Source organism: Oreochromis niloticus, linkage group LG4, assembly GCF_001858045.2.
Source record: "Oreochromis niloticus isolate F11D_XX linkage group LG4, O_niloticus_UMD_NMBU, whole genome shotgun sequence".
Taxonomy (NCBI): domain Eukaryota; kingdom Metazoa; phylum Chordata; class Actinopteri; order Cichliformes; family Cichlidae; genus Oreochromis; species Oreochromis niloticus.
The window spans coordinates 2,118,010-2,141,835 of NC_031969.2; the positions used below are offsets into that span (position 1 = coordinate 2,118,010).

General features: G+C 43.1%; 1 protein-coding gene across 3 annotated transcripts in view; it reads left to right on the plus strand.

Moving 5' to 3' along the window:
* The first annotated feature begins 8,117 nt into the window (after positions 1–8,117).
* Positions 8,118–23,826, plus strand: part of abcc1 (ATP binding cassette subfamily C member 1 (ABCC1 blood group)) — a 49,624-nt gene continuing 33,915 nt past the window's right edge. For 2 of the 3 annotated variants that reach the window (XM_005461613.4, XM_013265124.3), the window contains exons 1-13: positions 8,119–8,277; positions 10,770–10,946; positions 13,028–13,153; positions 13,342–13,479; positions 13,607–13,732; positions 14,251–14,312; positions 14,845–14,976; positions 15,069–15,296; positions 15,872–16,049; positions 16,232–16,393; positions 16,764–16,856; positions 17,960–18,163; positions 18,297–18,443. In XM_005461613.4, coding sequence (XP_005461670.1) covers positions 8,230–8,277; positions 10,770–10,946; positions 13,028–13,153; positions 13,342–13,479; positions 13,607–13,732; positions 14,251–14,312; positions 14,845–14,976; positions 15,069–15,296; positions 15,872–16,049; positions 16,232–16,393; positions 16,764–16,856; positions 17,960–18,163; positions 18,297–18,443 — 1,821 coding nt within the window. In that variant the 5' untranslated portion in view covers positions 8,119–8,229. Of the gene's footprint in view, positions 8,278–10,769; positions 10,947–13,027; positions 13,154–13,341; positions 13,480–13,606; positions 13,733–14,250; positions 14,313–14,844; positions 14,977–15,068; positions 15,297–15,871; positions 16,050–16,231; positions 16,394–16,763; positions 16,857–17,959; positions 18,164–18,296; positions 18,444–23,826 lie in introns of all 3 variants that reach the window. The other variant, XM_019358365.2, reaches the window with a different exon arrangement.

The window sequence follows — 23,826 nt, forward strand, 5'->3', positions numbered from 1 at the left end:
AAAGCTGTTTCTGTGCTGTGATGAGCTCTGAAACCTGACTGAAACTCTTCAAATAAGCCATTCCTCTGCAGATGATCTGTTAGCTGTTTGACAACTACTCTTTCAAGGATGTTTGATATGAAAGGAAGGTTGGAGATTGGCCTATAATTAGCTAAGACTGCTGGGTCTAGAGATGCTTTTTGAGTAAAGGTTTAACTACAGCCAGCTTGAAGGCCTGTGGTACATAGCCGATTATTAGAGATAGGTTGATCATATTTAAGATTGAAACATTAATTAATGGCAGGACTTCTTTGAGCAGTTTTGTGGGAATGGGGTCTAAAAGACACGACACATTGAAGTCAACGTGTCACATATCCAGACCTATAACACAGAATCAGGAGTTTTGTTACTTTTTAATCCAAAAGCATTTTTAATGTCAATTTTTTATCAAACCAGATTTCCAAATATTTTAAATATTCTATTCTTTCTATAGCATCCTCATATAATTTAACATTAATATGAAGATTTGAAGACTGCAGCATTTGTTTTGTATGATGATAATCTAATGCCTCCTGTAATCTTGCTTCTTCCCCTCTTCCAAATAATCCCATCATCTGCAAATACTGCGATACCCACAGACTCACCTGTACTGCTAAAAATATAATTGATCATAATAGTAAATATCTATACTGCCTTGAAGAGTACCATTTTCTACCTGATAATTTGAACTTAATTCTAACACTAACACTAAGAAATTTCTTATCCACCTATACATTTATGCATTATACTGTTGACACTCATCTGTTTTATTTTAATCAAAAATCCTTCTTGTAATGTTTGGACTCTTATTTTGAAATCACCATAAGTACACAGTGTACGCCGGCTGTATGTGTGTGTGCTAGCTTGGCAGTTGACAGAAAAACGCTGCAAAAGCACACAAAGCACAACGGAAATGTTTCTGGGGAGACAATAACCCGACGGACCAGTTGCACGAACCAAAACATGTATGTATGGCTGTATCCCAATTCAGGGTCTGCAGCCTTAAAGTACGCAGCCTTAACGGTCCTCAAGGGCCGCATACTCAAAGACCGCTAAGGCCGGAAGTGCGGGGCTTGTAGGCTTGTGAAATGGGACGCTCTAGCCTCCATCGCGCTGCCCAGGTTGCCTAGCAACCATGATACTAACACCTGGAAACGTTTCATACAGCTTTGTTTGACAGAAATGAAGGAGAACATATTTTGTTCATTTGTTTCTACATGAGCTTTGTGTGATTTGATAAGTATCTGAGGCTGAGACCACAGGACTGTAAAACGTGATTGTTGGCCTTCATTTCTGTACTGAACAGTCATTTAAGATTAGCTAGTAAAAAACAATTAGTTAATGTTGTTCATGAGACTAAAGTCATCTTACTTTGGTAAAGTAAATATAATATGGACAATATTATAGTTATTATATTAATCATTATTAGTTATCACAGCAGTGAGTTTGAACTCCGTGTCAAATACTGAGCTTCAGTAAAGATTTAAGTTGCAGTTATTTATATTTCCTATCACCTTAAATCCTCACTCAAAGACAAGTATCTCTGACAGTGTATATACAGATGTATTATATATAAGAGACAAATATTGTTCTTTTAATATGTTGGCATTACTAAATTTGGCTCAATGCTTACATATATGTGTAAAAAGCAAATGTACGAGCTGTGAAAACTGTTTCTGACAGAATGAAGATCAGACTGATATATGAAATAAATCAGACCATGTCATAACTGCTTTAAGTCATACAGAATAGATATCAGAGCCTTAAACAGGCTGACTTCTGCTAAATGGGTCAAACTGGGCAGAAACTATACAAACACATAACATCCTTATAGAATATGATGTAACACTACAGATCAACTTAGCTCAGAATATATAAAGCATCATCAGGGGTGCAAAGCCTCACAGATGATGTGCATCAGTGGGTCCCTCAGTCTGTCCTCACTCTGGACACTTGCAGTTGTCACACATGGAAATCAAATGTGTGATAAGCTGCAGGATTCAAACACAAGTGTAACTTATAAATACATGTTCATACTTTTATTCCACAATCAGAGAGAAAGAAACAGAGAGAGAGTGCAGGACAGACAGACAGGTGACAGTCTCAGGTGTACACACTGCTACAAAACAGCACAAGAGAAGGAGGATTTAGTGTTTGTGTTATTACGAGTGCTGAACAAGAAGAGTTCCCAGATGGTCCAGTGGACACATGTGTGACTCCTGTGATTAAAGCATCTTTCTTTCAGCTTAACGAGTGAACCGTCAGCTCGTTCAAACACACGTTAAAGTCCGTTTGGCTCGACACCACCGAACAGAGGCAGCAATATAACATAGCTAACATTAACAGTGCAGTGAATCCTGCTTGTGCCGTCATATTCAGGACTGCAAACCGAGCAGCATCACTGACTTTCAGCTTGTTGTGTTTGTGGATATATGACTGACTTTAATTATCCATAAAATCATCACATTCTCTGTAAGATTAAGGTCAACTATATATATATTTAGAAGTAGAGGCTTTAAAACCAAGTAAACGCTGAAAGTACAAACATCACTAATGTCACATAACTTTGCCGACATGCGGCCAACAGTAATGTTTTAATGTTCCTCATTATTAAACATTTGCACATAAATAAGTGACATCATATTCAGTACTTACTTTTAACAGTTTACTCTTCGGCCGCTCCGCTTCTGCCGTCTGTGGCAAAATTATCCACAGTGACTGCCGCGCTATGAATTGTGGGATATGTTGGGCCACAAAGTCTACACCGCCACAGCCTTAAAATTCAGGGAAATGAAGGACGCATTTCAAGCAGCCTTTGAATTGGGACAGCCTTCAGCGCGCCGCTGTGACGTAATCGCCCTTAAAATGCAGCCTTTAAGGCTGCAGACCCTGAATTGGGATACAGCCACAGTCTGTGTCCACCAGCTACAAAACCATTCCCCTTTTGGGAGTTGCCTTGTTATTGTCTGTTTAACTGGGTGGGCAACTCCAGGCCTCGAGGGCTGGTGTCCTGCAGGTTTTAGATCTGACCCTGGGTCAACACACCTGAATCACATGATGAGTTCATTACCAGGCCTCTGGAGAACTTCGGGACATGTTGAGGAGGTCATTTAGCCATTTGAATCAGCTGTGTTGGATCAAGGACACATCTAAAACCTGCAGGACACCGGCCCTCGAGGCCTGGAGTTCGACACCCCTGTCCTATACTGTGATGAGATATTCTTTTCATTTTAATGTTTTTAGCTGCATGTAGCAGTAAAATGCAACATTGTTGATCTGACTTTAATTATCCATAAAATCATCACATTCTCTGTAAGATTAAGGTCGACTATCTAACGGCGTATAAAGTAGAGGCTTTAAAACAAAGTAAACACTGAAAGTACAAACATCGCTAATGTCACATAACTTTGCCGGCATGTGGCCAACAGTAATGTTTTAATGTTCTTCATTATTAAACATTTGCACATAAATAAGTGACATAATATTCAGTACGTACTTTTGAAAGTTTACTCTTCGGCCGCCCCGCTTCCACCATTTTTGTCGGCAAAATTATCCACACCCACCGCCACGCTATGAAGTCTGGGATATGTTTTAAGCGGCCTTAAAATGCGGCCTTCAAGGCTGCAGACCCTGAATTGGGATATAGCCTATATTCCAGATATCTGTAGTATTATTAGAATCATATGATTACAACACATTTACCTCTCCTCCTTCTTTGAAGTGTCTCCCAGTCCCAGTGCACTTGTTAGCATGTTTTGGTTCGTGCAACTGGTCCGTCGGGTTATTGTCTCCTCAGAAACATTTCCGTTGTGTTTTGTGTTCTTTTGCAGCGTTTTTCTTTTTGCAGCATTTTTCTTTTTGTAGCGTTTTTCTTTTTGCAAGTGTTTTGTGAAGTTGCAGTCCGTTTGGCCTCTCAGGGCCACTGTAGTAAACAGTGTCTCAAATGCAAGAAATTCAACCACTTTGCAAAAGTGTGCAGATCTAAGCCCAATGTGGAAAGAAAAACAGGACACAAAGAGGTGCACACTGTTCAAGAGGCTAATGATTCAGAGCCAGAGCTGTTCATGGACACCATAGCCGCAGAGGATAATGGAGACAGTGCATTTGCAGACATACTACTGGGACCAAATAAGATAAAACTTACATTCAAGTTGGACACCGGGGCACAAGCAAACATCATACCAGACAACACTTTCCAGATGCTACAAACTCCACTCAGGGAGGACAAGGACACGCTGTTTGGCTATGGGGGCCACCCACTCAAAGTCATTGGACACTGTGAGTTGGTTAGCAGATACAAAGACCGCAAGTCTGAACAGAGATTTCATGTTGTTGACTGCAATGGCAATGCAAAGCCCTTGGACTCATTAAAGTTGTGCACGCAGTAACGGAGAGCATGGAAGCAGAGCAGCCCACCAAAGCACCAGACATTATGAGCGAATATTCTGATGTTTTCAAAGGCATTGGGGAATTCCAAGGTGAGTGCAGTTTCACCGTGGACCCAACTGTTGCACCAGTTGTGTGCCCACCAAGAAGAGTGCCTTTTGCCCTCAGGGATCGCGTCAAATCACAGCTGGACAATATGGAAAGAGACAAGATAATCCAAAAAGTCACAGAGCCCACCAAATGGGTCAATGCTCTTGTAAAAGAGAGGTTTAAAACTCAATCCAGAAAAGTGCTTTTTCGGCCATAAGCTCACAACCAACGGGCTGAAACCAGACGCACTCAAGGTAAAAGCTATCAGAAACATGAAACCTCCGGAAAATGCTGCGGAGCTGGAGACAATTCTCGGCATGGTGAATTAACTCGCCAGATTCGCCCCAAACCTGGCAGAAATGAGCGCATCACTTAGACTGCTACTGCGCCAAGACACACTGTTCAAATGAGAAGAAGAACACGCACGTGCTTTTGAGCAAATCAAAGACACCCTTACTGCCGAACCAGGGCCAGTGCATGCATATTTCAACCCTCAAAAGGAGGTAACACTACAAGTAGATGCATCTAAAAATGGACTGGGTGCAATAGTCATGCAAGAAGAAAGGCCGGTCACATATGCATCAAAACTGCTTAACAAAACAGAGCAGAACTTCGCCCAAATAGAGAAAGAACTCTATGCCGTCCTCTATGGCTGATTACATTTGCGGACGTCATGTTACAGTTGAGTCAGATCACAAGCCACTTGAAAGTATACCTAGCCTTGGCACCGCCCTGACTACAACGTATGCTGCTTGCTCTTCAGAAGTACAGCATAACACTTGTCCACAGGCCTGGAAAAGAGATCCCAGTAGCCGACACACTATCTAGAAAGTCAATAGACGACAGTGACAGCTCAGTAAGTGAGGAAATGGAAACACAAGTACATACAATTGTCCAGACAGCAACAGTAAGCACAGAGAAACTGGAGTGTATCAAATCCGCCACAGCCCAAGACGAACAACTCTCTACCCTCAAATGCATCATCCGGTCAGGCTGGCCAGAGACACGCAAAAAGTGCCCAGAACTTGTCAATGAGTACTGAACCCATCGCATTGAAATCACTGAAGCTGTTGGACTTCTCCTGCAAGGTGAAAGAATAATAATTCCGCACTCACTGAGAAAAGATGTGCTGCAACGAATACACACTGGACATTTTGGAGTCGAAAAGAGCAAACACAGGGCACGAGACAGAATGTTCTGGCCAGGCATGAGCCAACAGATTGAACAGACAGTTATGAAATGTGACATTTGCCAAATGCATCGCAGCTCGAATCAAAACCAGCCCATGCTGTCTCAAGAAATCCCAGAGAACCCATGGCAAACTGGCGGGACTGATTTGTTCTCATGGAACTCCGAAAACTACATTGTCATTTGTGACTACTTAAGCAGATACTTTGAACTCCAGCGCCTGCCAAACACAACGGCAGCTGTGATTCACGAGATGAAAACCACATTCTCCAGACATGGCATTCCGAAGAAAGTCATAAGCAACAATGGGCCATGTTACAGCTCACAAGAGTTCAGACGTTTTGCAGAGCACTGGGGATTCCAGCATATTACATGAAGCCCACGTTACCCCCAGAGTAATGGCTTAGCCATAAAGACTGTCCAAACCGCAAATCGTATTCCAACAAAAGCAAAACAGGACAAGATGGATCCCTACTTGAGTTTGCTGGAGTACAGGAACACACCTGTTGATGGACTTAAATCCCCAGCCCAAATCCTCATGAGCCGTAGATTGCGCTCCATTTTGCCCTCAACAACTACACAGCTGCGCCCTCAGGTCACCCCGCAAAGCCTTGTGCAAGAAAGACGGGAGGAATGTCAACTCTGTCAGAAAAGACATTATGACACATCCGCCCGACCCCTGCCGACACCGCGGACTGGAGCACCAATACGCTACCAGCAAGAAGATGGGACATGGCAACCAGCCACTATAATCAAACCGGCAGAGACCGCACGAAGCTATCACATCAAAACAGGCGATGGTCAACTCCTGAGACGCAATCGCCGACACCTCATCAGCACCCAGGACACCTCGCCACGCACTCCCACACAAACTGACGTCTGTGACGACACGCAAACCACCCAAGACATTGTTCCAGAGACCAGGTCTCCCCACCACACTCCAACTACAATGACTGAACTGTGCCCTCGCACCAGATTCAGCCGTGCCATCAAGCCGAGGCAGGTTCTTGATTTGTAAAAAAAAAAGAAAAAAAAGGGGGGGGTTAATGTAAAGTGAAAGCCTGAGAAGCTGTTGAAATGTCTTGAGAACCTTAAAAGTGTTGAAATGTTTGAAAATTAATAAGTGTTGAAATGTTTAAAACAAACAACAAACAAATGTTTAAAATACTTATACAGCGGAACCTAAAAAGTGTTGAAATGTTTAAAAAAAATGTTTAAAATACTTATACAGCAGCATAGCATATTGCAACCTACAAGTATACTGTTTACATCTTGTTATTATAGTCTCACTACCAGAGAAGCGTTTTTGTCTGTTAAAGGGAGATGTAATGTCCGGACTCTTATTCTGAAATCACCAGAAGTACACAGTGTACGCTGGCTGTATGTGTGTGTGTTAGCTTGGCAGTTGACAGTTATGTGGATGCGCTGATCCTGATGTACTGAATAAATGAAACTGTATGACAACTCCGAGGCAATTTCTTCATAAGTATTGAAGTCACATACTTCTCTCCATAACATATCGCATGCCTTCTCTGCATCTACACACAAAAGAAATTCCTGTTTCTTGTCCAGGTATTTGTAGTTTTGGGGGCAATTGGTTAGATTAGAATGAACCCCCGCGTTTAAACTTTTACTTAGATATCTAAGTAAAAGTTTAAACGTGGGAGTAGCTACTGGACAGTAGCTACTGGAGTAGCTACTGTCTTAACATTTGAAAACCAGCCACTGTCTACTACAACCAGAGAAAATGCTTAAAACATGTCATTACATTACTACATTAGAAATTTGAATGAACTGATATTAAAATATCAATAATATATTAATATCAGTTAATTTGTCAATATAAATAATTGCCAAATCTAAATTGCCCATAGGTGTGAATGCGGGAGTGAATGTGAGTGCGAATGGTTGTCTGTCCCTGTGTGTTGGCCCTGCGACAGACTGGCGACCTGTCCAGGGTGTACCCCGCCTCTCGCCCTATGACAGCTGGGATAGGCTCCAGTGCCCCCCGCGACCCTGGAAAGGATAAGGGGAAGCCAATGGATGGATGACATTAATATAACACCTTCCTCAGGTGAGCACTCAAACTGCTTTCTGCATACGCATTCACAGACACTGCTGGTATAACATGGGATAGTTTTAATGATGACCTTTTTTGTCTTTCTCGCTGTCTTAGTGTGAATATACAGTTTTGGGAACACAAACACATATCTCAGTTGTAAAGTCTCCACCACTTTATTAGGTCCATCTGTTTGCAGTCTACAGCACCAGACTATCTGCTCTATGTAATGACACGACCGCTTTGCCAGTTGTTTACCTGTAACTTCTATCGCAGCAGCAATCCCACCGCAGTTGCTGCAAAAATGGCGTAGTGTAGTTAGCCATAACGTTACATAAGCTGTAGATGGCAGTGTAGACCTTTGGGCCGAGTTTCTGAATTACCGAAGAAGAAGAAGAAGAAAAACAACCTTCCTCTTCGTCTTAACAGACGTTACAAAACAAGCTAAGCTCCCTGCCCGGCAGTGCTTTTCTAATGCTTCGCAGCGAATGGGGTTTGATCAGTTCTGTAGCGTGGACAGGTCCGATCCCCTGTGGGTGAGTTACCTGTCACAGACACCGTGTCTTTTCCTCTAGCTTTAAACTCTCGTAGTTGGCGTTGACTGCCGGTGCCGGTGTCCGGCACATGCTAATCGTAAGCCACGGCAAGTTGCGTGTTATTTAGTCGCACTTCTCTCATTAGAAATGTCATTGTTACAGCTGATCGTTGAGCCTCCATTGGCCAAGTGCGTTTCACATTTCCTCTAATCTGAACTCCAGAACATCAAAGGGTTCGCAGTATGTAGGATACATGTTCACCGAGCTGGAACCGTGTTTGTGGTGTTTTCCCTCGTTTCCTGGTCTGTAGGAACTCGTTGTCATCAGTCCCAGTACACACTCAAACGTCCCAGTGTCAGTGTTATTAAGTGTCCTGTAGTCTCTCTCCCACACGTGGCACTGTGCCACGGATTAATGCCACTCTGGTAGTATGTTTAAAACCATGTCAGAGCCTGCCATTAATGAAGTACCTAAGGGTCTTACTTGAAGCTGGTTCTGGAACCAGGACTGCAGTGAAAAAGCAGCCAGTGCCCAAAGAGTGTGAACGGATGACTGGGGATGAATGGCAAAATGAATATAAGTAATAGGTGGCTCAGGATCGATGTCCCAAACCAGTCAGCATTACAAAGGCAGAGGTCCAATGATAAGTCCCTGGCACATAGAGCTGGGTAGGACCTCATATACCGGCACGCCATGAAGTAGGTGCTAACAGCACACACTCACCTGAACTAGCTAACACAGGGCGGAACAATTCGGATCATGAAGAATTCAACTACAACTGTGACATCATCAAACTACCAACTGATTTCCCTCCACTCCACAACATGGAAGCTCATCCTGAGCAGACGCATGAGCACTGCTCACAGTAACACCACAGGATGGAGCAGTACCCCAGGGGTGGGGGCTGATACAGCAGATACAGAAACACCAAGTATCAGTATTTTGTTAAATAAAATAAAATGCTATGGGAATACTACGACCAGGAGGGCTCATCTCATGCACCACTACTCTGAGATGATATTAACTGAGAAACCTTAAACTGTCTCAACCAAAACAAGCATCCATCACTTAGCTTGTCAAGCTAATAGCTCAGGCACTGATGTACAGATGGGACAGCAACCACGGTGCATCTACGAAACACATCCTATAGAACAGGAAGGTTCTGAGGGGTAATGGCTATGCATGTAACAACCGTTATGATTTTAGTAGATTTATTACAGTTAATTGGTATATTATTAGAAATTGATTGGCTGTAATTAATAACTTGAGCACATTTGATCTGTCTCTATCCTTTATTAGTTTCAGGTATGTCTTTGTTCCAGGTGTTGCTCTTATACTGTGACTGGTGTGATCAAATTGAGGATTATGTTTAGTTGAAATAACAAAAATAAAAATGTTGCCATTTATTAATATTTCACAGCTGATGATATCAAGTTTCACTTTGGCAGGTTATATTTTGACATGGGACGAGACTTGACAGCAGCTGGTACGTAGGTTAGGGTTAGGTTTTCTTTTGTTTGCTCGGGACATGAAATCATACCATAGTTTGAAACTGCAGTCAGTATCACAACACTGGTTACCATCTTTCGCTGTTTCCCAAACCTTTCTACGTCAGGCTCCTGTGTGCGGTCACATAACAGGGCCCGATTGATTCAGGCTGTAGCTCAAGTGGTATCTAAGTATCTAATGTTTTAATGTTCCTCATTATTAAACATTTGCACATAAATAAGTGACATCATATTCAGTACTTACTTTTAACAGTTTACTCTTCGGCCGCTCCGCTTCTGCCGTCTGCGGCAAAATTATCCACAGTGACTGCCGCGCTATGAATTGTGGGATATGTTGGGCCACGAAGTCTACATCGCCACAGCCTTAAAATTCAGGGAAATGAAGGACGCATTTCAAGCAGCCTTTGAATTGGGACAGCCTTCAGCGCGCCGCTGTGACGTAATCGCCCTTAAAATGCAGCCTTTAAGGCTGCAGACCCTGAATTGGGATACAGCCACAGTCTGTGTCCACCAGCTACAAAACCATTCCCCTTTTGGGAGTTGCCTTGTTATTGTCTGTTTAACTGGGTGGGCAACTCCAGGCCTCGAGGGCCGGTGTCCTGCAGGTTTTAGATCTGACCCTGGGTCAACACACCTGAATCACATGATGAGTTCATTACCAGGCCTCTGGAGAACTTCGGGACATGTTGAGGAGGTCATTTAGCCATTTGAATCAGCTGTGTTGGATCAAGGACACATCTAAAACCTGCAGGACACCGGCCCTCGAGGCCTGGAGTTCGACACCCCTGTCCTATACTGTGATGAGATATTCTTTTCATTTTAATGTTTTTAGCTGCATGTAGCAGTAAAATGCAACATTGTTGATCTAAATAAGACAAGAAAGCTATATTAATAACTCCTGGCCACACATTACTTATGTGTGGCCAGGAGTCTGTCTTTTCCTGCTGTTGTTAAATATCTTCAACCTTGCTCTTCCTGTTCCAGGATTGGAACCGTACATGGTACACCGATAATCCTGACTTCACCCAGTGTTTCCAGAACACGGTCTTGGTGTGGTTGCCATGCTTCTACCTTTGGATATGTGCACCCTTTTACCTCGTCTACCTCCACACCCATGACCACGGATATATATGTATGAATCACCTCAACAAAGCCAAAACCGTGAGTTATGGGAGCCCACTGTAGTAGTTTTCATCACTTCACTCATCTGTTCTCTCAGTGGAGCAAAGCAGAAACTCATTCAAACACAAATGTTTGAAGATTCACGTCATGATGCAATTCCAACTTCAGGAAAATGGGATGTTGTGGAAAATGAAAATTGAATAAAATCATTTTATTCATTTATTCAGGAAAAACAAATGTTTAAACTGAGGAAAAGGTACAATTTAAAAAAACAACAAGGTTATTTTGAATTTGTTGGAAGTAACACATCTCTTAAAAACTTCCATGTTTCCCGTTGTGTGAGATTCCCTCTTCTTTTAAAAACAGTCCATAGTCGTCTGGGAGCTGAGACCTGTTGCTGGACTTTCGGGAGAGGAATGCTGTCTAATGTTTGTCCTGGGTAGTCTTTGTGTTGTTCCACGATGTGTCTTGGAGTTGTCTGCGCCTGCAGCCCTCGGATAAAGTGGTGAGCTAACTGGTGTGTAGAGTACAGCCTGCTGAACCCAAACATGAGCGTGCCCTGAGAGGGGGCCTCCAGCCTGAATGCACCATGTTCTGCGACTCCATTGTTGAGGTGGCTGCTTGGCGCTGCGCCTGCAAAGTAGTCGGTGCCTGATTCAGGTGTTGTTGCGGTTTACATCAAAGTGATTCTGATTCTGGTTTAGGTGACCTCCCCCAGTTACGCTGCAGTAGGCCTAGGCTGCTGGGGGATTCCCATAATGCACTGGGCGTTTCCGCTTCACTCACTATACACCTCTGTATTCAAATGCTAGTTATTCTTCATCTGTGGCTCTCTTCCACAGCGTGTCTTTGTCCTGTCTTCCACAACCGCTCACGGCAGATCCCCCCCCCGACGTCAAAGTGCGTGCTCAAAGAGCCTCATTGATTGTTGGGGTTTTCTTTGTATGATTGTAGGGTCTTTACCTTACAGTATAGAGCATGTTGATGCATCTGTTGTTGTGAATTGTTGCTATATAAATAAAATTGAATTGACTCAATAAGCTCCATCGATGTGGTGCTGCCGACTGCAACTGAGGATGTAGTCGGGCAGTGGAAGGAGTACTTTGAGGATCTCCTCACTCTCACCCACACTTACCCAGATTCTCCTCTTTGTATGTTAACTTGCCCATCACTATGTGCAAGGCCACTGAGGTAGTTGAACAACAAGACCCCAGGGCTGACTGAGATTTGCCCCGTGTTGGCAACAGTAAGTCTGAGACGATTGTTCTTACTGCAGCGTGCCCACTCCAGGTCAGGGACAAGCTGTTGCTGCAAGTAGAGCAGTCTAAGTATCTCAGGGTGATGTTCATGAGTCAGGGCAGTGGGAGACTAATATACTGAGGCTGCATCTGCTGTGGTCTGCTGTGCCATAGACATTGTCGATAGAGGCATTAATGTGTGTCCCTTCTCTCAGCTTTGGGTAGTGATCTAAAGCAGCGGCCCCCAACTCCCCCCCCCCCCCCCCCCCCCCCCCGGCCAGCAGAAATTGACTTTGTGTCAAGTGTGAGTGGGCTCTGTCTCAGAGTTGGGGTGAATTCAGTCATTCAGGAGGGACTCAGAGTAGAGGCAGGTGAGGGGGTCCTGGTATCTGATATGCCTCATGGGCCCCTCATAGTTGAGGGTTCTGGGCCTGTCCTAACCAGGAGGAAGGCTGAGCACAGTCGTGTTACTGAGCTGTTACCAGTTAACCAAACTGGTTCCAAATGTTCCTACAGCTCTTTGATATTAGTACCACTTACTTTTCCAGTCTACATTGCTGTTAACAAAATCATAATGACATTATTTATTTTTTGAATTGCATGTTTTCACAGTTTAAACATTTGATGTTCTACTACCCAAAGATATTATTATAAAGGATCACAGTTTAATCTAATCTAGCTAAACTGCCATACTGTTTTAATTATAGTGACTGAGCAGTGTGTTTGTAGTTTCATTGGTTGGTTGCACTTGTCACTACTGTAACTGTGGTATATGTCAGTCATATGTCTATAAACAAAATACCAAATGTATTTAACAACTGTTTAAAGAAATATTGATGACACAAGTGTTAAATCCAGGAGCAATTTCATTTGTTTCCACAGGCTGTTGGCTTTTTACTTTGGATTATCTGCTGGTCAGATGTGTTTTATTCTTTCTGGGAAAGGAGTCATGTCAGCAGCCCAGCACCTGTCCGCCTCGTCAGTCCGACCTTACTGGGCCTCACCATGGTGAGCGTTCAGGCTGTCTCTACCGTCTCTTTATGGAGCTGAGAAAAGTTTACATGTATTTTGTTATTTAGGGTAGCCTTTCTTTTTTCACTTAACTCTTACATTTATGCTCTTTAATATATATTATAAAAACTAAATAGACTATTTTTGTTAGTATATAAAAATATTTGCATGTGCTTGTGCCGCAGCTGTTGGCTGTCATGTTAATCCACTATGAGCGGATGAAAGGGGCTCAATCATCAGGGGTGATGCTGATCTACTGGCTGCTGGCACTGCTGTGTGCCACTGTCACCTTCAGGTCAAAGATCTTTCAGGCCTTGGAGCAGGTCAGTGCTCACTGAGCAGGACTACACTCACTTAAATGATGATAAATAACTGGTTACTAATCGAACTGATTTTGTAGTAAATAAACAAAATAAGGTTGTTTGGTTAAAAACATCCTTTTTTGTGCAGCCTCAGACAGTGTGTGTGTGGAGGTACACCACCTTTTACATCTACTATGCTCTGCTGCTGATTGCTCTGTTCCTGTCCAGCCTGACCGACCAGCCACCCCTCTTTTCCCGGGATGTTAAAGACTCGGTGAGGCTGCCTGACAAATCCGTCTTTCTTTCCTTGTCACTCATTTATACTCAGATTACTATATTGCCATAAGTATTCACTTACCCCTCCAAATCCCCGAGTTCAGCTCGGCCTTTGTTCCTGGAACTCTTAATGCTTCAGTATGCCCAGACAGTTTGCACATTTTGATGCTCCCAACTTTGTGGGAACAGTTCGGGGATGTTCCACATTCATCTTCAGTGTCTGACCTCAAAAATGTGCTTCAGGAACAAGGGTCAAAGATTCCCATAAACACACTCCTAACACTCGTGCAGAGTCTGCCCAGAAGAGTTGAAGCTGTTAGAGCTGCTAACGGTGGGCCAACATCATATTAAATCTATGGATCAGGAATGGGATGTGATGTGTGAAGGGAGAAAGACGAATACTTTTGGTAGTACAGTGAAAGCACTGCTGTATCAGTGTCTTCTGCTCTTCTAAGCCATGGATATCTTTGCACCAGAGAAATCATTTGGCTCTAACTGCACGATGTTTGTCTTAAGAATCCGTGCCCTGAGCCTGGAGCATCTTTCCTCTCCAGAATAACCTTCTGGTGGATCACCAGGTAGGAACACGCTGTTCCACTCCGGTAAACATGCTCTTATTTCTGTGTAATAACATTCATGAACAAAATCTCATATCAGTCGACATCATCTCTAAAGAAGGAACTGATTCTTATTGATAAATTCAAATTCAAATTTTATTTGTCACATACACAGTCATACACAGTACGATATGCAGTGAAATGCTTAGGCAACTGCTCGTGACCTAAAGAAAAAAGACTATGAATAGGGTAGGAAATAAATATGAAAATTAAAAAGGGTAAATTTAACTGGGAAAGAATAAGATAAAATATAAAAATTAAAGTTGAAAATAAAATAATTGTACAACAAAATACACCAAAATACACAAATACACAATATAGAAATATATAAGAATGTGTGAAGAATATGATATTTGATACAAGGCTGACGTCTTCCTTATTGAAACTTCTAGTTTCTGCATGGTCCTTTGGGGCTTTCTGGAAACGTTGCTGCACATTGAGCTCCTACATATTTTGTGTCTTATCCTCCTATCTGTCCTAACCTCTCCACCAGAATGATGATGACAGGCTACAGGCGCCCACTGGAGGAGAAGGACCTGTGGTCTTTGAACGCTGAGGACTGCTCCCACAGAGTGGTCCCACAGTTGGTCAAACGCTGGAACACACAGTGCCAAAAATTTAAAAGGTCAGGAAAGGGATCAAACTTCTTTATACAAATGCAGATTGTTTGGGAAACATTCAGCCAGGTTCACTCACCTTTCTCTTTCATCTTCACAGGTCAGAGGATAAAATGCTGTACTCGTCCAAGCGAGTGCCCCACAGTGAAAACCCGCAGGGCCAAGCTGTGGAAGAGTCTGAAATCTTGATTCTGAGACCTCGAAAGAAAAATAAAGAGCCCTCACTGCTGTGGGCCTTGTGCCTCACGTTTGGGCCCTACTTCTTCATCTCCTGCATCTATAAATTAATCCAGGACATCCTAATGTTTGTTGGCCCTGAGATCCTGCGGTGAGGAAACTGTAGACCCTTTGATAAGATGACATTGAGTCGTTGATCTGTCTGAAGTTACATCGTGCATTTCTCATGTTCTAGAACTTTGTTTAAATAATTGGGAAAACACGTCAGAGCCCATCTGTTGCACTAAATATATTTTTGCCAGGACTGCTGTGCCTCAACAAACTCCTCCCACACAATTTTTTTTCTCAGCGCCCAACTCGCGCTCCGTTCCCATCAACGGACTACCCAAGCCTGATAGGACTCCTCCAGATCAGGCTGTTCCTTCAGGTCTCCCAATGGGACTACAGAGTGGAGCACCCACTCAGTCACCCTAAGAAGGCTGGGTGCTCTGAACTGAACACAAAATCTAAGAGCTGCAAATGTGAACCAGGCTGGTGAAAGACCAACATTTCATTAAATGATGGACTCTAGTTGTGGAAGTGATGACAAACATAGTAGAAAGTGCGATGTATTGCTTTGGGCTGCTCCGTGTTTTTCTACTACATTAGTACACGATGCAGTTTTAATAAGGACTGAGGGGAAGGACGCATGTGCTTAATGTTCCTTTGTTTCCTGTTTCTCTGTAGACTGCTTATCCAGTTTGTCAATGATTCCAGCGCCCCCTCCTGGCAGGGCTACTTCTACGCTGCTCTGCTCTTCATCTGCACCTCCGTGCAGTCACTCATCCTGCAGAAGTACTTTCATGTATGCTTTGTGTCAGGCATGCGCTTACGCACTGCAATCATTGGAGCCGTCTATAGGAAGGTAACGGACAAACACAAGTGCTGCTTCAGAGCAATTTAGATTCTTTGTGATGAAGCTTGATAAATGTAACCATGTTCATCATCTCTTCATTAAGAAAGTGCTTTGGAGCTGACTGTTATTCTGTCCATCAGTGGTTGCTTTTGCTGGAAAGCCTTTATCTCATCGCTTCTTCTGTTCCTCAGGCCTTGGTCATCAGCAGCGCGGCACGGCGAACCTCTACAGTGGGAGAAATCGTCAACCTGATGTCAGTGGACGCGCAGCGCTTCATGGATCTCATCACATATATCAACATGATATGGTCTGCTCCTCTGCAGGTGGTGCTGGCCCTCTACTTTCTTTGGCAGGTCAGGTTAAGTAGAGAAACTAAACTTTAAATATAATTTTAAAATCAAATATTTAATACTGCTTACATACTTCAGTATAAAAAAAATAAACATGCTATTGTGTGTTGCCTCAGCTCATGAGGCTTGGGCAGCTGTGGAAGCTTGATTGTTCCTGCGTATGCAGGATGGAGTCCAGATGGTGTTTAATGTAATGATTGTCAGTTACAGCTGGTTTCTCCATTTATAAAGTGCAACAAAATCTGTTTTTAAAAAGTGGCGCTCTGCTTGTGGAAGGCTTCCAGTGACCGTGGCTGGATGGTTCCACGAGTGTGACTAATACTGTTCACCACAGGCTTACACTGAAACAGTTTCTTTGTTGTCATGTGTGCAGAACCTGGGTCCGTCTGTGCTGGCTGGAGTGGCTGTGATGGTGCTCATGGTTCCTGTTAATGCTGTAATTGCAATGAAAACCAAAGCTTACCAGGTGGGACTTTGTTATTATTATCCCTACACCCGTATACACCTTCATTACATTTTCATGTTCTACTGTTATAATTATTGGCAGGTTTCAATCCTTCAGCCATGTGGAGGCCTTTCTGTGTGGAGCTTACATGTTCTCCATGCAGGGTGCTCCTGCTCCTGCATCATTAGTCGTATTTGTGAACATCTTTGTGTTAGCCCCGTGACAGACTGGGAGCGGCTCCAGGGGGCATCTCGCCCTGGATAGACTCTAGGCACCACATCCACCCAATCCTGGGACAGATGGATGTATACATCCATGTCAGACTTTACTGGAATTACCACATTTTCCAGTAAATAATGGACAAGTTCCCAGTACATACATTTGATAGAAGTATACATTTCAGTGTTTCCCAACCTTTGGAGCCACGGTCCATATTTCACTTTAGAAAAATCCCACGGCACACCACCAAACAGAAATGTCACCAAAAGCATACTGATAAGTCTTCCACCAGATATAGCAGAACTGGCTCAGTTTGTCCCCAGTTTACCTTTGTTGCTTCCTTCTAACCACTACTCATGCTCGGGCCTTCACCTGGGTCAGAGTTTTCTCCAGGACCAGGTCAGACTGAACACTTTTTCTTTTCAAATATTTATCTGTTGCTATTACACACTGCATCGTCTCACTCACAGCATGACTATTATGTCATTTCTTCCTCGTCTTCTTCTGTTTTACTGCCAGTCAGCAACCCATTTCATTAGAGCAGGTAGTTGTACTGCCCTCTAGTGGTAGAGAATGTCATTGTTCTGCCCGTTACTCACGCCGCTCGCTTAGAGTACCAATCAGGTGGAACCAGATAATGTTCCACGGCACACCTGATCATTTCTCACGGCACACCTATGTGCCGCAGCCCAGTGGTTGGGAAACTCTGAGGTAGGTAACAGGCCTAAAATCTGTAGAATAAAGCACCGTTTGCTTTGGGTGGTCACCATGTAAATGCCAGGCCATTTCTATTAAAGAGTGTGTGATAATGTGTCGAGTGACAGCAAGTACAGTGATTATCTTCATTTACACACACACACACACTTGTAGCCGTTTGTAGCCCAGTGTTTGTGTGTTTGTTGCAGGTGGCTCAGATGAAGAGTAAAGACAATCGCATTAAGCTGATGAATGAGATGCTGAATGGCATCAAAGTGCTGAAGCTTTATGCCTGGGAGCTGGCCTTCAAAGGAAAGGTGTCAGAAATTCGTGAAAGTGAGCTGCGTGTCCTGAAAAAGGCTGCCTACCTGGGGGCGGTGTCAACCTTCACCTGGGTCTGTGCACCATTCCTTGTAAGTCTGACCACAGTGGACAAACATTACACACATCCAAGCGAGCCGCTGCAGATCAGTTAAACCAAACACTGCATTTTACTGTCATTACATTTGAAATTCTCATTGCGATGTCTTTTGCATCACTGCACAGGTGGCCCTGTCGACCTTCGCTGTGTATGTACTGATTGATGAACAAAACGTGCTGGACGCCCAGAAGGCCTTTGTGTCGCTGGCACTCTTCAACATCCTGCGTTTTCCTCTCAACATGCTGCCGATGGTCATTAGTAGTATGGTGCAGGTGTGTGTCCCTCCGTCGTCTTCGCACACTCATCCCGTTACAAAGAAACACACTCTTTGAGTTGGCTTCAAGGACTCTGTGGTCAGGTTGGAAAGCTTCAGGTTTACCAAAACGTTAGATGGATGCCAATCTGTGCCGGTGCTCAAACTGGGATGGTAGGATTGGTGTACATGAGCTTAAGGACCGTAAGTAAAAGCTTGGATGTCTTTCTTTTTTTTTGTTACATTAAAAGCTGTTGAGTGTAGGGCGTGTAGTACCGACCATCACAAGGACGTTTTGATGGATGTAATCCAGGTAAGGAAATCCAGGAAGTTGACTGTATAAAAGACGGACGATGAGGCTCTGCTTCCTCCCACTGTACAAAAATGAAGCTGTTTGCGGGGCTACCGTGTCCCGTTTGTGGGGCCAGAGTGAGCTGTACACTGTGTTAGAGGCTTGTTGGCCATGCAGAACACCTGTGCTGTGCTCATAGTCAGTGTGCTTGAATAATTCATTACATCTGAGTTTTTGTATCGCTGATGTCAGACAGAGATGACATCATCCACACACACAGACTGAGTCTATTGTTAAAGTCTCAAAGGGAAACATTTAATCCTGATATTTACAGTAGCTCTGAGGATGATATAAACAACTGGTTTACAACCATTGCACCCACTCTGCAGCCTGCTAACATGAACGCTTGACTGGGTTTCCAGGTGTGGTTTGGTTGTAATGCTACGTTGTAGCTTGCTACACTAAAACAAACGTGATGCTGTTGTAGTCAGTAATTCTGTTTAATGTATATTAATATTTAATAGTATAACATGGATATTAAAGCTGTGCTTAGCGACACAGTCATGAGTAACTAAGCAGTACAGAAAGCAACTGAGCACTCAGCTCTGCATGCTCCTGTGTTTGTGATGACAGAGGAGGACGTGTGTTTTCCAGCTCTCTCTAACTGGGTCCTGTTTGTCAGGAAGTGCTGATGGACGTCCAAAGGTCACGGAGTTTCAAAGGAGTGATGGTGTAGGTCACAATATGTGCTTCCCTTTTCCAGGTGGGTGAGGGCACCGTGTGTGGCTCTCTTCCTTCTATAGGCCAATGAGAGGAGGGGTCAGGTGTTGGTGCAACATGAAACTGTTGATTTCCTGTGGCTGCTTCAATCAGAGGAGGAAGACGGTGGAGCACATGCTCTGAGAACACCACCTGGAATCCCGACTGGTCCGGGAGCTTTGTGTGGGTTGACCTTTTTCAAGGGATAATGTCCCATCAGCAATGCTAGGATCAGTGTGGCAGCCTGACTGCCCTCTCCAGGGCATGACACGTCTTCCTTAGCATAGCTCATCTGAACACTGTTTTCCTTTTATAGTCAGGGATGCAGCAGAGGTGCTTGGGGTCATAGAAAGTGGACTCCACTTTATCCTTGTAGTTTCTCTTGGGCTTTCCCATGGAATTCCAGAGGTCATACCTGGCTGCTTTTTAAGCTTCAGAGTTGTCGGAGTTTAGGCAGAGGTTAGCACACCTGCCTCCATTTACCCAGGGTTTCCACTAGACCTCTAAGACCTGTCCTGTAAGACCTCCTCAGCTTCAGTTTCCTGAAAACGGCTTTTTTTCTTTTTGTTTGAGTCTTTGTATGCAGGCAGCAGCAGTGTGGAAGCGTGGTCTTCCTCCCCAAAGGCAGCGTGGGGATACCATACCATACCACCTTTATTTATAAAGCACTTTAACATAAAACCAGAGTTCACAAAGTGCTGTACATGCTAATAGCATAAGTAAAGAAAATTAAAATAAGATAAAATAAATAACTAAATAACTAAAATAAATTAAAACATGTTAAAACAAATTGAGTCAGCCCCTCTAATCAGTGCCAAAGGCTTCAGCGAATAAATATGTTTTAAGAAGACTTTTAAATTCAGAAAGAGAAGAGGCCTGCCTAACATGCATGGGCAGATCATTCCACAACTTTGGAGCAACTACAGCAAAAGCACGATCACCTTTAAATTTATACTTAGTTTTCGGTACCTTAAGGAGCTGCTGATTGGCGGACCTAAGGGAACGGGCAGGTGTATATGGTTGTAGTAGCTCCGAGAGGTAGGGGGGGGCAGGCCATTAAGAGATTTAAAAACAAATAAGAGAATTTTAAAAACAATCCTAAAATGTACAGGTAGTATTAGGGTTCAGAAATTGAGGAGGAAGACCAAAAATAATGACCACTGATCCTGCCGGGTGCAATTAGACGACATTTTAATGAATACACATGTGGAGTCCAACACTGTGCAGATTCAGTGTTGAACTGTCTTACAATAGTCAGAACAAAGACTTTATAGGGGTGAAATAGTACAGCCCCCCCCCTTCTGTTGCCAGGCAGACTCAATACAGCATACGTCAATGCAAAACCACAAACGTTCAGTTAACTTTGACATAGTTTAAAAGAACATCATCTTCGGCTCGAACCCAGGTGCTTCCCCCAGCTCGCCTTCGCTGTCGCTTATCTCTGGGACATCTGGTGTACTTCCTGGAACAGACTAACACGTACGCACCCAAACTTTGCAGTTACAGCAAAACACATCTTAACTTCTTACCTACTAAATGAGTATGTATGTGTATGTGTGTGTCAGCTTCTGCTGCCCTTTATTTCACCCTTCACTTCATCAGCTAAACCTTGTAACCTTTCCACCAGACAGAAGGCCAGCACGTACACAACTGAAACTATGTGTGTGTATGTGTGTCTCGTCCTTAAATGCTCTCTCAACTCACCCGTTGCACTTCTGACCTTTTACCAGAACAGAGGCTCATCCTTACATGTAATAACCTAACCGGAACTATATATGTAATCTACTGAATAAATGTTTTAATCAAAAACCTCTACTAAAAGCTTAATCCAAAGATATAGATACATAAAAGATACATAACCTACTCACAGTACTTGCACTCAGACTCTGCTTTCGGTTTCACTTCCTGCCCTGCACACTCTGCAAACCTGCAGTTTCTCGTGAAGCCTTTTAGGCCCAGATTATATTCAGAGGTGAGCCTTTCAAATAATGCAATGTAATCTGCCTATAAACATTTTAAGATTATAGATTCAACTCAACAGTAAAGTGGTTCTTCTTGGACCTGTAATAAAAGCTTAATTGGGTGCCAATATGTTTAAACATCTAAATGCAATATCAATATTAATAATTAATGGAATAGTAATAATGATCATAAAAAATAGCAGCAAATAATAGCAGCATAATATCTTACTACTCCTGACAGTAGCCAGTGGAGTAAAATTCAAATTGGGGTAATGTGCTCAGACTTTTTTGTTCCAGTTAAAAGACGTGCTGCAGCATTTTGCACAACCTGCAGGCGCCTAATGGACGCATCACTAACCCCACAATAAAGTGCATTACAATAATCCAGCCTAGAAGTAACAAAGGCATGGATTACTGTCTCAAAAAGCTGTTTCGATAAGATGGGCTTTATTTTGGCTAATTGCCTCAAATGAAAAAAAGCTAGATCTTACAACAGCACTGACCTGGCTTTCAAGTTTAAGATTTGCCTCCATTTTAACTCCCAGATTAGTGATGACTGGTTTAACATACTGTGCCAGCGAACCAAGATCTATAATAGTGGCCTCGGAAGCGCCACCAAAAACCATCACTTCTGTTTTCTGCTCATTAAAATGTAAAAAGTTCAAAGCCATCCAGGCCCTTATTTCATCAAGGCATCTGAGCAGAGGGTCTACTGAGAAGCCATTTATCTTTTTAAGTGGGAAATAAATCTGGGAGTCATCGGCATAACAGTGGAAAGAAATCCCATGTTTCCTGAAAATAGACCCAAGGGGTAGGAGATATAGGGAGAAAAGAAGCGGGCCTAAAACTGAACCCTGTGGGACCCCACATTGAAGAGAAGCAACAGAGGATACAAACTCCCCGAGTTTCACAGAGAAAGTTCGCGCTGCCAAATAGGATCTGAACCACTGCAGTGCGGTACTCCTAACACCCACCAACTGCTCTAAACAGGAAATTAAAATATTATGATCCACTGTATCAAAAGCAGCAGTTAAATCTAACAGCACGATAATAACGCAGTCACCTGAGTCAGTTGCTAAAAACACATCATTAAAAACTCTTAAAAGGGCAGATTCGGTACTATGTAAAGCTTTAAAACCAGATTGGAAAACTTCTAAAATACCATGTTCTTCTAAAAAGGACATTAATTGCTTGTAAACTACCTTTTCAAGAATCTTTGAGATAAAAGGCAGTTTGGAAATAGGCCTGTAATTTGCAATAATATCAGGATTAAGAGCAGGTTTCTTGAGTAAAGGCTGAATCACTGCATGTTTAAGATTCACAGGTACAACACCAGAGGACAAACTACTATTTACAATGGATTGTACAACTGATGCTATAGTGAGAAAAACCTCTTTGAAAAATCGAGGAGGGAGAGCATCATAAGGGGAACCTGAGGGCTTCATGTGAGCAACCAGCTCCTGCAGGCAGAGCAAAGAAACTGGCTCAAACCTGTCAAAGACAGCAGAGCTAGGGACAGGGGTAGAAGGGTCGAGAACGGACTGGGAAATCTGCGCTTTGACAGATAGCACTTTATCAATAAAAAAGTGTAGGAAGTTTTCACAAATTTCCTGAGAGGACTCAACACCAACAGTCTGTGGAGCATGAAGGACCATGTCAATAGTCTTAAATAAGACATGAGGCTTACGACAATTTGCCTGAATAATCGCAGCAAAATGTTTCCTCTTAACATCTTTTACAGTTTTCTGGTAGGAATTCCAGTAATCTTGTAATATTTGGTATGCCACCTGAAGTTGATCCTTCTTCCATTTACGTTCAGCTCTCCTACACTTTCTTCTGCCAGCACTGGTGTCTTCATTCAGCCAGGGTTCAGATTTGGCTTTAACTTGCCTAAGCTTAAAGGGGGCCACTGAATCTAAAACAGTTTGGCAGACAGAGTAAAACCACGTACTCAGCTCTTCTGTATCATTACATATGAAATCAGGAAGGCTGCAGTTCTGATTAAAAACAATAGAGAACTGTCCAGCAGAGGAAGGGTTAAAAATGCGACAGCACCAAGCAACAGCAGGAGGAAGATTAACTTTAGTACAAGGAAGGAAAACCTCAAACAAGACAGGCTTATGATCCGACCATACAATATCACAAACCTCTAAGTTAGAGACAGGTAAATTGTGAGTTAAAACAAGATCCAACGTGTGCCCATATTTTTGTGTAGGCACAGACACAGGTTGCACAAGATCAAAAGAGTCAATAAGATTTAAAAAGTCCTTTGCCATTGGCTTGTCAGGGCAGCACACGTGAATATTGAAGTCCCCAATAATAAGGACATGATCATATTTTGGCATAATTTCAGCCAACAGATCAGAAAAGTCATTTAAGAAGTCCTTATT